The sequence below is a fragment of the Neolamprologus brichardi genome, chromosome 19 (assembly GCF_056152115.1).
Source record: "Neolamprologus brichardi isolate AB-2024 chromosome 19, ASM5615211v1, whole genome shotgun sequence".
In the NCBI taxonomy this organism is placed as follows: Eukaryota; Metazoa; Chordata; class Actinopteri; order Cichliformes; family Cichlidae; genus Neolamprologus; species Neolamprologus brichardi.
Genome location: NC_142122.1, coordinates 9,623,228 through 9,639,952, shown reverse-complemented (window position 1 = coordinate 9,639,952; position 16,725 = coordinate 9,623,228). Strand labels below are relative to the sequence as shown.

At 40.4% G+C, this 16,725-nt stretch overlaps 1 protein-coding gene across 2 annotated transcripts in view; it reads right to left on the bottom strand.

Annotated features, from left to right (window-relative positions):
• Window positions 1–12,830, bottom strand: part of frmd6 (FERM domain containing 6) — a 28,168-nt gene extending 15,338 nt beyond the window's left edge. The window contains exons 1-2 of one of the 2 annotated variants that reach the window (XM_035911126.2): window positions 12,778–12,830; window positions 181–456 (exon numbers count right to left, since the gene is read on the bottom strand). In XM_035911126.2, coding sequence (XP_035767019.2) covers window positions 181–279 — 99 coding nt within the window. In that variant the 5' untranslated portion in view covers window positions 280–456; window positions 12,778–12,830. Of the gene's footprint in view, window positions 1–180; window positions 457–11,241; window positions 11,410–12,777 lie in introns of those variants that run through there. The other variant, XM_006798657.3, reaches the window with a different exon arrangement.
• Between the last annotated feature and the right edge of the window lie 3,895 nt (window positions 12,831–16,725).

Here is a 16,725-nt window from a genome sequence, read left to right as displayed (position 1 = left end):
TCTTTCTACAGTCTTGCCCACAGACTGTATATAAAAGATGTGCATCATCTTAGTTTATGTTTCTAAATCTAATCTAGAAAAGAAAGCTGCCTGTTTGTCAATTAAAGCATTTGAAGTGCACTACATTATTTCACTCATAAGTATTTCTTTACCTTAAAAAGTTTTTATGCATCTACTCACATTAACTATGACATTCAGTGTGTCATCATTGGGCAAAAAGACACAGACACAGCGGCGGTCCTGCATGGTTTTGTTGTTGTGGAAGTTCAGTTTGTTCATCTTCGTGTGGCTGAAACGGGACAGGCCTCTTCGCCTGCTATTAGGCCCTCCGAGGACCCACCTCCACCACCGACCAGACCTGCTTCAGCTATAGCCCGGTATAGACGCACCTATGGGCTCAGCGGGCCAAGCAGTGCTCACAAGACAGGGCATGGGGACCCGAGCTGCAGTCAGCCACTGTGAAGACACATGATAGAGAACAAAGCACTTGATGTTAGTACAGTCTGATTTATGCAAATGTATGAACTATAAAGATGTGCTCTGCAATGTGCGGAGGAGGCATGGCTGACATTTAAAAAAAAATAAATGAATCTGAATTTGTTTGAAGATCTAAATTATTATTTAAAAAGAGCAAAACTGTACTAATGAAGTCTGACAGGAATGAGAAATATAAGACAAATAAGGAGGGGAAGCACTCCTGTTCATTTCCATGTATATGTGACACCATTTCAGAAGACTATAAATGACTCCGGAGGAAGCTGTGGAGGTGGGTCTGAAGAGGAACTGATGACATGTAATGCTGGGTTAAGGAGATACTGACTAAGCCACTCGCACTCCTATCCAATTTCAGTTTATGTCACCACCTTTCTTTTAAAAAAACAACTCAATCTAGCTGCTATTCTCATCTTTGACAAATGTAACAAACTGCAGCTTGAACAGCTGTCTATAAAAACCTACACAGGGCACTGGATGCTGACTGGGTGTCTGACTGTGAGCCAACCAGCTCCACATTTCCCTCCTGGCATTACTTTTGTCAACTCATTCAGTTCTGTTAAAAGCTTTTGGCTGTCTGACTTTCTTGAATTTTTCACCGTCTGCTGGAATCCAAGTGCAAGAGTCAGACTGTGGCAGTGTCTGCTTCATGCCTCCTTACTCAGTTTCTTAGAATTAAAGTCTGAAGATGCTGAACAGGAAATAAAAACACTAAAAATATTCCTGAACCCTCTCATTTTAATTTTCAACAGTATTTTCATATAAAAGGCCAACTGTAACTTTATTCTGTGTATGAACCTGAAGTCAGGTCATATGAAAACCTTTCCGATACTCTTTTTGAACAGCAGTGTGTTCCCTAGTTTCTTACTAAGTACTATAAATAGCATTCTCTCACACAATAGGCACAGCATAACAGCTTTAACAGCTGTCCTGTGAGCAGCTAGTAGCTCACAGCTTGAATTACACCTAAGGATGTGTGAGACCTTCAGAGGGTATGAAAAGTCTCAGACCAGACCAAAGAAAGTTTGAGAACAATTAGTAAAGATTATCACTTCTTCCTGTTTAAAGTCACTCACCTTGAAGGCATGTTGTCATTAAAAGCAGGCAGGATGGGTAACAGAGAGGATCACATTACCATGTGAGAAACTATTAGCATTTAAAAGGATGCAGTTAAATAATACAAGATTCACTGACAGGGGGTTCAGCTTAAAGATTCAGTAAGCAGTACCTGCATGCCATAAACACTGCAGTATAAGCTCCCCATACAGCATTTTAGTCTTAAATCTGTAAATTCCAGCTTTAACAAAGCAAGCACTACTGAAAACAACCCTGAAATTACTGAACTGATACCAATAAACAACATCCTTAACTGTAGGACTGCACTTCTGCAGCAAAGTCACCGACCATTCGTACGCCTGCTGTCGACATATAACACTGCTTTGTTTCTGCATAGACAAGGGGCATTGTGGGTAACGCGCCCATAAATACACATACTGTTGACATATAGCATCAGTTCTCATTAAAGCCGGTCATTGGGTGTGCAGTGTAGCAGGCAACCAGCCACTCAGCAAAGTCAGCTGATGAGCCATGACTGGGGCAGCTCCCTGCATTGCTGCTGACCTTGACTAAACCTGCAACTGCACTGCACACACACAAACACGTGTGTGTACAGGCAGACAAAATTAGAGACAAAATTTACAGTAAGAGCATTCATAAGGACACACACTCACACTGGGTATGTTCCTGGACTCTTGCAATGTCCATATGTCAGGTGTTACTACAGGACAGCTGAGAAGTGGGAAGGCAGCAGGGTTAATTAGACATGAGACCAATCTAACTGGATTACTACTCTCTATCATTGTTTCCTCGTTGGAGCACGAGTGATGCAAGTGACCCAGGACAGACACAATGTTTACAGAAAATACCGTGCTTAGCCAGAATGGCAGTGCATGGAAAATAAAGCCAAGGCATCTGTACATACATAAAAAATCCAGGAGGTTTTAATTTACATTACAGGTTAGCAAAGGCTTTATACAGTAAGCGGCAAATATTTAACAAAGTTATGTGGGAAGTAGGGCTGGGCGATATGGCCTAAAATCCATATCGCGGTATAATTTGAAGCACGTGCGGTAACGATATATATCGCGATATATTCTTTTCTTCTGTATAACGTATTTTCCACACTATAAGGCACCAGAGATGGGCAATAACGCGTTACTGTAATCTGATTACTTTTTTCAAGTAACGAGTAAAATAAGGGATTACTATTGCAAAAACGGTAATTAGATTACCGTTACTTTCCCGTAGGAACACTGCGTTACTAAAACCGTGATTTTTTTTTTTTTTGTTGCAAGAATGTCTCATGACAATGACGTAAGCAAGTGCGACGTTCGTGACAACAGCTGTGTGCAGATCAACAATGGATAATATATCGAGTGCGGGAGAGACTATGAGCATCCAGCGTTTAAAGCGTGGAAGTACTTATTTTGAGTTTGATTCCATAAAAAGTGACAAAAACATTAACGTCAAAATCAGAGAATGGTGCATATAATTTAATTTTTGCTTGACAAAGTTAAAAGATTAAAACTGATAAAACAAGTTTGAAAAAAGAGACTTTTCCATTTGATTACATTTTGTATGATGGATTATGCAGAAAAAGTAGAATTGGGCTGAAAGATCTATCGCTTTGTCACCTATTCAGGTTGTAAATTGTGTTTTTAAAAAGTAACTAATTAATTAATTATTAATTTTGGCGTGCAGAAATCTGTTAAAAAATGTTTTAGTACAACTTTGGTAAGCCGCACTGCTTGTCAGAGCATTACGGCTGCCGTAGTGAGGAGCTTCGCGGAGTAATCTGGGTCCAAAACTCCGTCTCTTCAGGTCCCAAAGTCAAACGAACACTGAGAGTTAAAAACGGTCTAATTGGAATTACATATTAATTATCAGTGATATTGAAAAGTTAGTAACAGAACAAACTTCACTGGTGGACCAACCACAGGTCTTGAAGTATCCACATGGCAGCTGCACTCAGCATAGCTCTGCCTTGTATTTAAATGTTTTGGTTAAGGTGCAAAAATCAAGCAGCTCCTCAGGGTGGCTCCATATGACATGTTGTGCAGTGAGTGATGATGGAAAGCAGGGGGAGGAAAAAAAACAAATGTCACATCTTTCATACTACCCATTCATTACACTTTTACATTTTTGAATGGTCAAAGCAAATGCCTCTAATATCAAAGACAGCGGTAATGCAGACATGCAGACATGACTGCATTTTGCCATTACTGATGGGTTCGGGGCTATTGTGTCATGTCTGGTGTACATGTGACACATAACTGCAGACTTGTCCACCATGACAACGCACTGGTCCTTTTCATATATGCAATACATAAATTTACTGGATTTATCAATTTGCTAAATTGTTCCTCAAGGCTTTAATCATATATAACCACACAACAGTCATGAAGACAGCTATTTTTTTCTCCATACATGCACAGTACTTACTGAATCTAAGCTGAGGTAGATTAAGCCCTGTGGTGTGTTCAAGGGGATACATCACGTCTTGTAAGAGCGCCATGCTAAGTTTTATGGAAATGTGATCAGGGTGCAGCATTAGTCATAAACCATTCAGATGGCGTCACATTAATGTGTGTGTGTGTGTGTGTGTGTGTGTGTGTGTGTGAAGGGGCCTACTGGAAAGAGAGTGCTGGATAATGAATCGGATGCTGCTTTCAATCCCCTTCTACTGGATTGCAAAATGTGATGCAATGCACAAGTCCAACTAAGCCAACACCCGCACACAAAGCGGCCAACTGCGCTTCCTCCTGCCTTTAAGTCTAAAACAGGGATCCTGTCAACGTGGCAGGACCAGGCATGACACCGAATCCCACACTGAGATACAGAGCAAGGCCTTCTGTCAAGACTTACTTTCTCATTCTTTCCCTCCATTGACATTAGAGGAGTGGACACTTCCAAGGTCTTACAAAGCTCCAGGAACACAAGAAGAAGAAAAACTTCCTCTACTTGGAAAAGGAAGAACACACTCAATGAAGGTGGCTGTGCTGTGCTGATTTAAGTGTAGCTTCAGGTACAGCATATGTCAAAGTTAAAGAAAACGGAGAGAAGAAGAGTGGATATATATACACAACAAAGAACAAGAGAGCAGGCGGGAGGGAGCTGGAACAAGGCAGCGCTCAGAGCTTTGGCATGAAAAAAAGAAAAAAAAACTGCTGTAGTCAGGAGAATTCCTCATGAACATCTGCTTCTCATTCCAACAATGGTGGCCTTTGATTCCCGATGCACACAACGAGCAGCACCGCCACAATCCTCTGACAGCATCCGAAAACCTGGAGTGGCACACGTGCACTGTAATCCCTCATGTGGAGCTAACCAGAAAAAAAACCTGTCAAGCCAAGTGAACTAAGATTTTCATACTTTCTAGTTACTGTGAAAACTTTTTGGTGCTACTTTTAAGAGAGATTCCCAGAAAATATAACAAATGCAAATGAGGTGCTATTCTTTGTCCAATATGACAGTGAACTAAGCATCCCTGGGTTTCAGACTGTTGTGAAACAAAACAAAACATCTACGAATGACACCTTTGACAGGTAACTTATTTATTTGTAAAAGAACCATATAAAAGCACCACAAACGTTTAAACTGCAATAACTCAGAAGAACTTCACAAATATTAACTAAATATAAACTAAAACACAAGACAAATCCTTATATTATACAGACATGTTTCATGGGCTTCAGATGGTGCCCTGGCTGAAATATTTAAAGGGCACAACTTTTATAAATAGCTCCAATGACTTAATTCGAGTAGGAGCTGATCCTTTTCCCCTCACAGTTCCCTGCCAAAAGATCAGTTTATGCAGCTAATAGGAAATGTTGCTGAGCTGACAAGTAACTCTAAATCATATTAGTCACAGGATGGCATTAACCTGCAGACTAAGACTTCCCATCTCTTCTGTTTAACTTGCTGATGGACTAAATGAGAAGCAGAATAAAAAAATTAAAAAAACGCTGGTGGTGGCCAGTGGTACCACTCACTGTCCATGGTATGAATTTCAAAATCCTATGTCAACTTGTTCTCGAGTTATCGCATTCATAAAACTTTCAGAAAAAATTCTCTCTGACCTCTAACCTTGAGGTCAACATCACTGAGATTCACACTCTTCTGAGAATTTTTGTAGATAAATCTATGCTATCAATTTCAGATGAGAGGACTTCCTTCTTGAGTTATTGCATTCACGAGATTTTCAGAAAGCTTGACCTGAGATGTAAATTTGAATTTTAGTAGATACACCTATGGTATCATTTTGAAACTCCTACGTCGCTCATCCTCGAGTTTTTGCATTCACAAATTTGGTTGTCCATCTTGCCTGCCCACCTGGTAGGGTAACAACAATACCCCATCAGCCTTTTAAGGCTGAGGGATAGAAAGGCATAAAAATTATGCTAATGGCCGACCTATTTGACTAGTGAAACCATTCCTTTTATGGTCTAAACTTCTTAAGTTGTAAACCTGCATTCTTTCAAACAGCCAGCAGAGGGTGACTACTATGGCTCCAAAAACACTTGAGGTTGCACAGAAGTCTTTGTGACTTCAGTAAACACTTTCCTGATGAGTTTATGGGCTCAGTTCATATTGACAACATTAGTTCTTCCAAGATTTCGCAATTAGAACTATACGGTGTACGCTCATTGGCTAACCGACCCGTCAACCACAAGTCATTTGCCAACGAATATGTGGTTCCTCAGGCATGGACGTGTTATCCACCCCTTAGCTCAAGGCTCTAAGCAGGACTTAACAAACCAATGGGAAACATCACGGTGGCTACACCCACCTGTCTATGAGAGACACACACAGACAGTTTTCCGATGCTAGGGCTAGTGAGCCAGTCAGACCTACAATACACTGGCTGAAATGCTGCAGTGCACTATTTTCTCTTGAGCCCTTGCCCACAAAAACATCAAGCAGATATTGTGTGTAGACTGTCAGAATTCCTTGTCTCCTACCACCCAGCTTGCAGAGTATAAACAACCTTTTAGCTCTGAGCAAAACTAGCTCTGAGAACCTAAACCTAATTTTGGTGATTCATTAAAGGTTGATGAAATGTCTAATGAAAATCGAGGCAAGTATTCACAATGCAGACAAATCCAGCCCCAGCTCTAGAAAATATTTTGTCCCTCCATGCCAGTAGATGGATCATAAAAAAATAAAATAAAATAAAAATGATCACGTGACCTCTAAATTTTTAGGTGTCCTCTTTGACTATTCTCATGTTCAGTAATTGCTGAATGTCAGACCTTAATACAGGACAGCACTGTATTGCTGTTACATAATTCACAGAGAAAAGTCAAGAAATGGGTGCCCTCAGGGTAAACTACCACTCAACCAGTAAAATGCAGTTTAAGTATATAGCAGCCATTACTTGAATTCACTGGGGTGGTGAATTTTCAATGATGATATATACATATATTTTTAGGATTTTAATTTTAAAATCATTTTGCATCTAAAATTTAGGCTGGAGTACGCACCCCTTCTCAAACTGCTCTCAAACGCCTGTGCATATTTATGTCAGACTTAGGATGTAATTGCTTAACCTGGCAGGGGACATTTCTGTTTTATTTTTTCCAAGCAGTTCCACAAAAGGCTGTTTGTTGCCTTTGGCTCTGCGTGTTTCTCCTGTTTATTCAATGGCATCTCATTTCAAAGTGTCACACGCACACACACTTTACTGGTCCAACACCTGGTATGTAGTATCTTCTTTTACTTCAGCTCTGTTAAAAGTTGCATTACTGCCACCTTTGGAAGTTGTAGCACATTGCATCCTACAAACCAGCAGTAAAAACAACATCTTTCATATAATAAAACAGTTAACAGTTAATATTTAATAACATTAACTATTTAATTTATATTTTTAGCTTACAAAATTTAATAATCACAAAGATACCCGTCACCTCTCGTTGCTGACTCTGGATTTATAATTCATAAGTCCTGTGTCATCATTCTACTGTTGTTGCCAAGGTTAAATCATTCTGCATTAATACCAGTATGCGATATATTTTCAGGTCCTTTGAATTTAAATACACTGGATTAGAGTTGGCTAGGTTTGCAAAGTGGCAACATGTGAAAGCACACAATATAAAACCTTCTCTTTCATCTTATAAAGGAAATTAATATGCTTAAAGTTAAAAGAATTTCCAGGTTTCCTTGTGTTTGCCTTTTTCCCCTAGCTTAAACTAAATATATTTTTGTAATCTGTGAATTGATTCAGAATGATCACATCCTTCACCGTTTGAATATGCCACTTTTCTTTCTTTCTCTACAACAAAAATTAGTAACAGAAAGCTCCAAGAGAAAAGATTCAGGGAGTTCTCAGTGAACACCTTAAGCTCGGCTACTTTTATGGAAAAACTGCTTTTAACAGTCATAGCATCTGGCATCCATGTGGCTCAGAGGAAGGACTGAGAGCTCGAACACATATCTTACACTGCCGGCATTGCCAGACATGTTAGGACAGAGTCAGCAGTCGCTCCCTTCCCTCCCCGCCCAGCATTTAATCTTGGACTCTGCATGAGTAACCTCACAAACCTAGCAATCGCAGTGCAATTCACCACAGAGACGTCAACCCGACCATTACGTATGCTTGAAATAGCACAAATAGCCTTAAAGGAGAGGGTTAAAAAATGAGCTGCAATTATAACAAAACCCCAACCAAAACCGGTTGTTTTGTTTCAAGCAAAGTGCTCCATTATAACTGCATGAAAATGTTTGCACAGGTGATCTAATCTGTTTCCTGTGTGCAACTACAAGAATTGTCAACCAGTTCCTTACACTGTCACACTAGGGGAGAACCACAAGTCTTTTTTTTTGTTTTGGTTTTTTTCTCTGGAAAAATGCTTGAACTGTGCGGACCTCCTGGGCACCATTTTTTTTAATTAAAGAAAGGAAAACAAGAGCTCTAACCTGATCACCTGGTTGCATGCCAGCTACGAAGGGCTCTGGAGCATGAAAATGACCTCAACGGAAAGACAAAGTAGAGATAATTGGGCCAGTGTGTTCAGCCATCATCAAACCCATACAACACTTACAGCTGGAATTACATCGTAGCATGCTGAGAAATAAATACACTTTTTGCTAACGGTATTCTTTAGTTTCTCACTATCCGGTGTTACTGACCCACCAGTGGTCCCATGTCTCTGTAACTCATCTCACAATCAGTCCTACCAAAAACCAACAAACCAGCCTTCAGGAAACACCAAGAGCTGCATTGAGAAATAAGCCGATAATATCCTCAGGGGATGCCGGCAGGTTAAATCTCTCAGGTCCACTTCCTCAAAAAGACATGAGCTTCACTAAAGAGCCCAGCTAGCAGAGGAAAAACACAATCCAAGGAAGAAGGACACGGGAAGACAAATGCAGGAAGAGCTGACCCATTTTTTTCCCCTTCTATCTCCTTAGCACACTTAAGCCTTTCAGCTGAGGTAAAAGCATACCACCCTGATGTTTTTGCTGAACATTTTTGCTGTTTTTGTTGAGCGTGTGTGTTCATGACTCTTGAGGCAATAAAACCAGTCAATTGTGAGAATTACAAAGATACATAAACAGCTTCTCTGGTAATTAGGTTAGTTTAAAACTGGCCTTTCCTGAGATACAAGCTACCTGGAGCAGCTATCTGGGCTAGATAGTAGAAAGTGATAGCAGCTGAGAGCCGAGGGCACCTGTATAACTAACAGAAAAATAGATTTGAGGGTGTATACACCCTCACACTGTAGACACTGTGCAGATAATACATGCAAGATGGCAAGAGATAAAGTTTCTCATACTTCATGGCAATAACAGTAATTTCACCCTTTGTTGTGTATGTGTCTCACATGGTCCTGAAACTCAAACACAGTTTCACCTTATCTTCTAGCAACAAAACCAAGGGCAGATAAAGAGAAGAGCCTTTTTAAAACAAGCTTCCTAAATGGTATGATAATCCCCACATTGCATTATGTCATGCTTCTTTAGGAGAATTTGCATTGCAAGTTGAGAGTTATGTAAAATACAGGTAACGGGTTATCTTCAGTTACCTACAAAGAACACCACAGGAGTTTTCCTCTTCAGCTTTGTTACTATATGTAGGTGTTTTGTACTCACTGCAGAGATTTAGTATCAGAGAAAGCCAGCCCCAAGGCTAAGGATTCAGTTGAGCTTCTGATGCTTAGTGTAAAACTGCAGAGATCATTGAAAGCTTCAGAAAAACAATCAGTAAAACATTCAGTGAAGTAATGTCAAGTGCTGTTTATGGTTTTTTAACAGAAAGGTAAAGCTAAGGGTAAAAGTTTTAGGAGCTCAAAAAACATAACAGAAAACATTACACTCACAAAGTTTTAGTGCAGTTAGAGAAGGGGGATTGCCTTGTGAAATTATGGACCATCCCGTCACACATTCCTACAGACTTGCATGAATGAGTCACCCACACACGCACACACACCAACCAACCACCTTTGTTCAGTCATTTCCTTTTTGTTTCTAACACCAGCACTGCTCTTCCCGTGCAGACAGCACCTGCACTATCCCCCTCTCCCATTCACTACTGAGCCAAGATAGTGTCACCATATCAAAAACATGGCTTGTTTTTCTTCCGTTCTCCCTTACAGCTGGACCAGAGACCTGGATAGCAGGTTGTATTTGGTGAATGGTCCAAGCAAAGTATCTGAATAAGCTGCCATATGTAGTGGAGAGATTTCCTAACGTTATCAGGGGGATTCCCCTTGCCTAACTATGCTGGTGTCTTCAGAGGCAGCCAACGTGACAAGTGCAGTAATCATCACTGGGCAATGTTTATGCATTGTGCAAGAATGTTTATTACATTGCATTAATGTCCCTATTAGAGCTTGCCAAAGAACACGAATGAAAAATTAGTTAACATCAGTCCAGCTGAGAAAGCTTCATTTCTGCTTTGGCTTCTTCTGAAATGAGGTCATTTAAATCAGAAAATGGACAATAAACCAAGGACCCATGCAACATTTTTAGCTTTAAATAAGCAACGCCTTTCCATAAACAGAATCCATAGATTCCCATTCTCCTTTGTGTCTTGATTGCCCTTTGGTCTAATATTAAACAGAGGGGGGAAATTGCTGGCATTCCTGTGCGCTAAGACAACAACTTTGCAATTTGCTTAAAAGAAAACAAAAGGGGGATTTGAAGCAACAAACAACCGGGATAGGACTGCAATGGGACACGCATACTTTTTGCCATTTACGTCCCCACAGCCACACGTGTGCGGTATTTACACAACAATAATAAATCCTGAATGTTAGTCATTTTACTGTTAAACTGGACTGGATAAAAACCGAACCCCCAAAACGAGATATCTGCTTCTTAATGATGGGACCAGGTTTCTGGTAATGATGACAGAAGATGGGTGAAGACGTGCAAATAAAATAACTAGTCATGTACCCTGAACAAGCTGTCTTCACGTCGTGTAAGTAAAGGTAAATAGCAGCGACTAAGTCCACGATACTCATATTTCAGGGCAACATTCCCAGTCAAATATCCTGGCAGCATCCCAGTTGATGAAGCAACGCAACTAATCTGCCCAGACTTTGCGGCAACGAATTTGAACATCTTGACCCGGAGAAAAGACGCCACAGCCCTGCTAGCTAAAGTCCTAACCGTTAGTAATCCCCCCGCGTTAAGTCATAAAAACGGCTAAAGGTATTCAAAGCATTTGGCCGGCGATGTAAAACTCACCTTTAATGACAAAACAAGTTATTCCCCTTTGAAGTGGTTAATCCAAAAGGAGTTTTTTTCCAAAAAGAAAAAAAGAAAAAGAAATCCACAGTTTAGAAAGACTTCAGTAAGTTTTTGGGAAGAGTAGTCGTTCGGCCGTCTTCGGCTGGAGCCACACTGTCCGCGCTGGAGCTCCACATAGGAATACATGTGCGGTGAAGGGACGAGTGAGAGGAGGGAACCGGGATGCAGATGTGGATTTTCTGTTTACATGACCCAACAAAATAAAGCCAAACGACTATTGGCAACATATGTCAATATCCCAAAAGTATACTCAGTAATGTGCCCAGGGACAGTTTATGCCTGTTAATATCGAGAATTGCCGTGGAGCTTGTAGTGCATCCCCCCCTAATAGCGGTCTGATTTGGTATCTTCCACGGCCGCCTCTCATTCCATTCCTCCCAACTGTGTAGGACTCAACTCTGCCGCATTAAATTTGGAAGTCGCAGCAGGGATAGTAAAGTAAAATAGTAACGGCGTCGTTCGTATGTATTAAAAGCCTAGCTCAAAAAGTTTGAGATGTAGGGCAGTTTGTTTTATTTCAGGATCACCAGCTGTTTTGGTCTTCTTCTCCTCTTGCACTGTTATTGAACATGCAGTAACGGGCAGTATTTTCCACACGGATAAAGGAAGGATACAAAAAACAATTTTATAAAACACCTAATCATGTGATATTATAGGTCATAAAATTATCATAAGGTGACTTTGAGCTCAACTAACTTAATTTTGAACTGGAAATGTGGATGTTAGCACATAGCAAGTCAGTTTTATCAGTTAAGAAAACAAATTGCACAGCATAAATAAAGAATAATATACGCCAATTTTACTGATTTCTAAACCTGGGCAAAATGCATGTAATGAGAGTAAAGGTTAGCCAGCCCTAAAAATGATTGTAATAACTTAATAACTGTACATATGCTTCATATTCATGTTTATTCATTTCAGTTACTTGTGTACTGCATCCCCACCAAAGGGTGTGCTTGGGGAACCCAGCTCCACCTTTGTGATGTCAGGCAGTGGTTGTTTAAAAGACAACAAAAAATTAGGGAGAGCCCCTTTTAGGTGACATGCTGACCTGTAATTAGTGTGTGGGGGCTCCCACTCTGCTGCAATTGCTTGTCAGGGGAGAAAAAAGACGAGTGTCAAACATGAAAAGGGGCTTGGAAGTGTGCCTGGTCAAGCCAGGCTAAAACCCCCATCTAGTCCAGACTGCGCAGAGCTTAGCTTTGAAGTGACATCAGAAAGGGACCTGTGAACAACAAAGCGACCCGCAGGCCATTATCTTCAAAAAAGAAAAGGAGGAAAAGCCACAAATCCCAAATCCAGGATGAAACACTGATCAGGCTACTGTCGTGTTTGAAGATAAGTTCAGAAGTTGGTGGTGACACCTCTGCAACATCATTAATTCTTGTTGTGCAAGTACTTTGCGCAGCCCTCTCCCATTTTCTCACTAAATGCAAAACCACTGGAACAAATGCCACTCCAAATGTGACATACCTGACATATTCCACAGCTTATTTCCACCCCGTCTGCTTCCTTCTTAAACCGCAGAGTGCTTCCAGCCTTTGTCTCCCTGTCTTGATTTGATTAGCTGGGTCTGGCCAGACTGGAGGTGCAAAGGAGGGGGAGCTTTTTGTTGAGGCAGTATCTGGCTAATTGACATAACTCTTTCTGCTTTTCTTTCTCCCTAGGGGAAGATGAACAGCTCCCCCACCAGACTTTTGTCTCAGTGGAGAGTCCTTGCCATCAGCTCTTCCTTTGGCTTAATATGACGCACGTAGCCACTCTGTATACTCAAAGCAAGGTAAAAAGAAAGACATTATAATATTCTGCTATGGCGTGATAATCTGCAGTGGTGATTTTGAATTTATTTGGTGCACAAGAATAACCCCTGCAAGAATGCTCTGGATCATCAGCTTATAAATGTTCCATACTTTCCAAAAGAGCTTACGGATGAGCACGCACAGACTCGTTTCACCGTCTAGATAGCTAAAACTAAATGACTTGAGCATGCAGTCATTACTGGACTGCATGAATTTTATTTCTTAAGGATATTAATATGTTATACCATCCTCTGCTCTTATTGCTTTTACTTTCTTAAAATATTTTGGACCAGAGAGTCATGTAGAAAAAAACAATACACCTGGGATCACTTTATTTAACTTCCATCTTATACTTGTGGAGAGCAGCATGGTTCTTTTTATAAGACAATAGTGTCAAAATTACCCCGAGAGTAAATAATGACATGTCACAAGTTACAAGTTGCAACTTGTATGCTGCACATTTTGTGAAATGTGCCCTGGGGACCTAAAGTAGTTCTGCAGCATGCACTGTAAGTCTGCGCTCTGCAAAGCTATTCTTCTGGGCGCAGCTTTGCACTCAGAAATGATGCTATAGTGAAACAGGACAGGGACAAACAGCCTGTAGAATCAAAGATGGGAGGGCACTGTTGCCTAAGATATCAATGTAAATAGATGAAAACAAGCAAATAGGGGATTTCACACACATGTTTGGTAAGTTACCATTGTCAGTGCAGTTGTTATGAGAAACAGGTTGGGGAATTTTTCGTCAGAAATCATAATCTGTCATTTATTTGAGTAGCGCTTTGATGTTGCCAACCATCCATTACCAACATTTAACAGAAACCTTATTTTGCCTTCTCGCTGAACAGCTGTTTACATTTGAGCTGAACTCTATCGGCTTTTTGTTATCTTTTCCCCGTCTCTGCCTTCAAAAGAATGCTTGTACTTGTTCCGTTAAATACAACAGCCTGGACTCTAAGAAGCTGAGCATGCATTCAGAGCTCAGCAGATGTTCTCTAATTGTGGTCATTTGCTCATCTGTTATGCAAGGGTGCATACCAAATGTATTAAGCAGAATCAGAAGAGGAATGAAGAGGAGTACAATATATCTGTTTCAAGTATTGCTGCTCTTTTGTTTGTTTTATGGAGTGTCCTTTGAATGCATTCTCAGGCAGTAAGGCAGATGGCTGGTCAGTTACACGATGCTATGGACTCAATATTCTCACTCCCCAGGGAAATCTCAGGGAAATAGGGGTGGAGTATCTGCATGGAAGATAACTTAAGTGTTATGGGGAGAGGAAGGCTTCAAGATGCTCTGGTGTGCTGTAATTTTACTGAAGTGCAATAATGAAACAGATTACTGAAAGTTTTAAGAATGAACTTCCTCATCCTGTAATACTGGAGGAAAAGATGGGTGGTAATCCCAAAGCCCTGGTGCACTATAAAGTTAGAGCAATTCTGAAGAAACATGCTGAGTTTCCTGCAGCCACATAGAAAATAGAGGTCATTGATCTGAATTATTGTGCCAAGGCCATCTCCAGATACTGTCTGAGAACCCTGTGGCATCAGTAGTGGCACTGCAAGCTGAAATAAAAAGTTTATTATGCTGTCTCGTGGTGCAGGTTTTGATAGCAAAGATCACTAATCATCCAAGACTTGTCTCCGTTTGTTCTCAAAATGTGATTCTCCAGCATCGAGCAAGACAATCGCCGCTGTATTGTTGAAACAAAAGCAACAAGCATGTCCCGCTAAAAAAGGTTCAAGTCACTCTCACATTGCTCACAGTCACTGGCTCGTCTCACAATGCACTTTTCACTGGACGTTGAATGCTGCGGCCCAGAGAGCAGGAGAGAAAGTGACAGAGGAAAACATATAAACAAAGAAACAAAGTGAGAGAAAGAGAGCTGTAGATGGGGGTGGAAGAGTGAGGTCACCAGATGGTACAGTGAAAAGAATGCACAATGGTAACACAACACTGCTTTCTTTCAGTGTGCTCTTGTAATCCTAAACTGCAATACTATATGCAATGCACATGCAGACTATAACATAATGTTGGCATTAGTGGACCAGGAATGAATAAAGCACCAGTCTAAGAAGCCTTATGTTATAGAGAGTTTTATCAGTGATAACACACAAACAATGTTTGTATTGATCCAATTTGAATCATGTAAAATAAGTCTGGGATGGAGAAAAGGCTGTAGATAAATGTATGGCATTGGTAACTGGTAATAAAATAAAACACAGCTCTCTGACTAGCCTCTTGTCCATGAGCAGTGAGCTGTTTTCGTTTTTGTTTTTCATTTCTCTTTCTGAAATGCTCAAACATGACACCGCCCGTATCAAGAGCTGACATCGTGTCTATATTTGTATTAGACAGCAGAATTGAACAGGACAAAACAGACAATATATTGTTACAAAAACCTCTGAGGGCAGAATTGTTGCGCTTTTTGCTTTAAATTCATAAACTGAAGTTTTAAATTGAACTGAGCATGATTTTCAGCAACAGTTTATTATTGTTACTTTTATAAAATTTAATGTATTTTTCTCACTGAGGATGCTCTGTGGAAACATGAGCCACAAAGTATACAGTATGTGTCTGTGTGTGTGTGTTGTCACAGTGGGTTGTTGTTTTGTTTTGGTATGGCATCCACGTGGCTAATGTAGCAACATGGGGTCACGCTAGTGCTATCAATACGGGCCAGATCTGAGCACCAGCTGTCATACCTGGCCATGTCCCCATTCACACAGCCAGCTGGCGCTTTATCAGCTTTGCTGCATTACTTGTCTGTTCAGAACTATTATTATGAGTATTACAGGCACCACATTTCATTTAAGGAGCATAATTTCTGGAGGTGTCTTTACTGCCATACAGGAATGTCTGTAATATTTTTTCATGGATGAAAACAAGCATTTGCCTTGGGTATAAAAAGAACATCTTAGACAGGCAGAGTTTCACAGAAGTAAAAAAGAGCAGCGGTTCACCAAGATTTTAAAAAACTGCACTCAATAATGTTCCTCAGCATAAAAATACTTTAAATACTCTTCATCTAAAGTACATAATATTATCAGATTGAATCTACAGAAATCTCTGTGCGCAAACAAGGCTGAAAATCAATATTGGATGCTTGTGTGGCATTCAGGCTTGTGTGGCATTAGAAACAGGCATAATTCTGCCATGGAAATTACTGTGTGAACTCAGGAACCCTCCTATAATTAATTGTCTCTGACTACAGTTCACTGTATCATCCACAAATACAGGTTAAAGTTCTGTTGTGCAAAGAATAAGTGATATGTGAACATGATCCAGAAATGCTGCTGTCTTTTCTGGGTCGAAGTGGAAAACTGTTTAAAACAGAAATGTAATTTCATTTTAGAAAGCATGGAAATCGCTTCCAATGATCTTCTTATCAGTGCTCAGTTCATAAACCTGCATCTCTGGTGGTATATGGGTGCATTAATATCTATGGAATTGGCACCTTGCACATCTGTAAAGGCATCAGTGCTGAAAGATATAAGAGCAACATATGCTCTGGTCCAGATAATGTCTTTTTCAGGGCAGCTAGAGTCTTATATCAGACAGGAATCCGACAGGAATTGGTGACCTTTGAACCATTTGCTTTGTCCTTGTAATTCAGTCACCGCA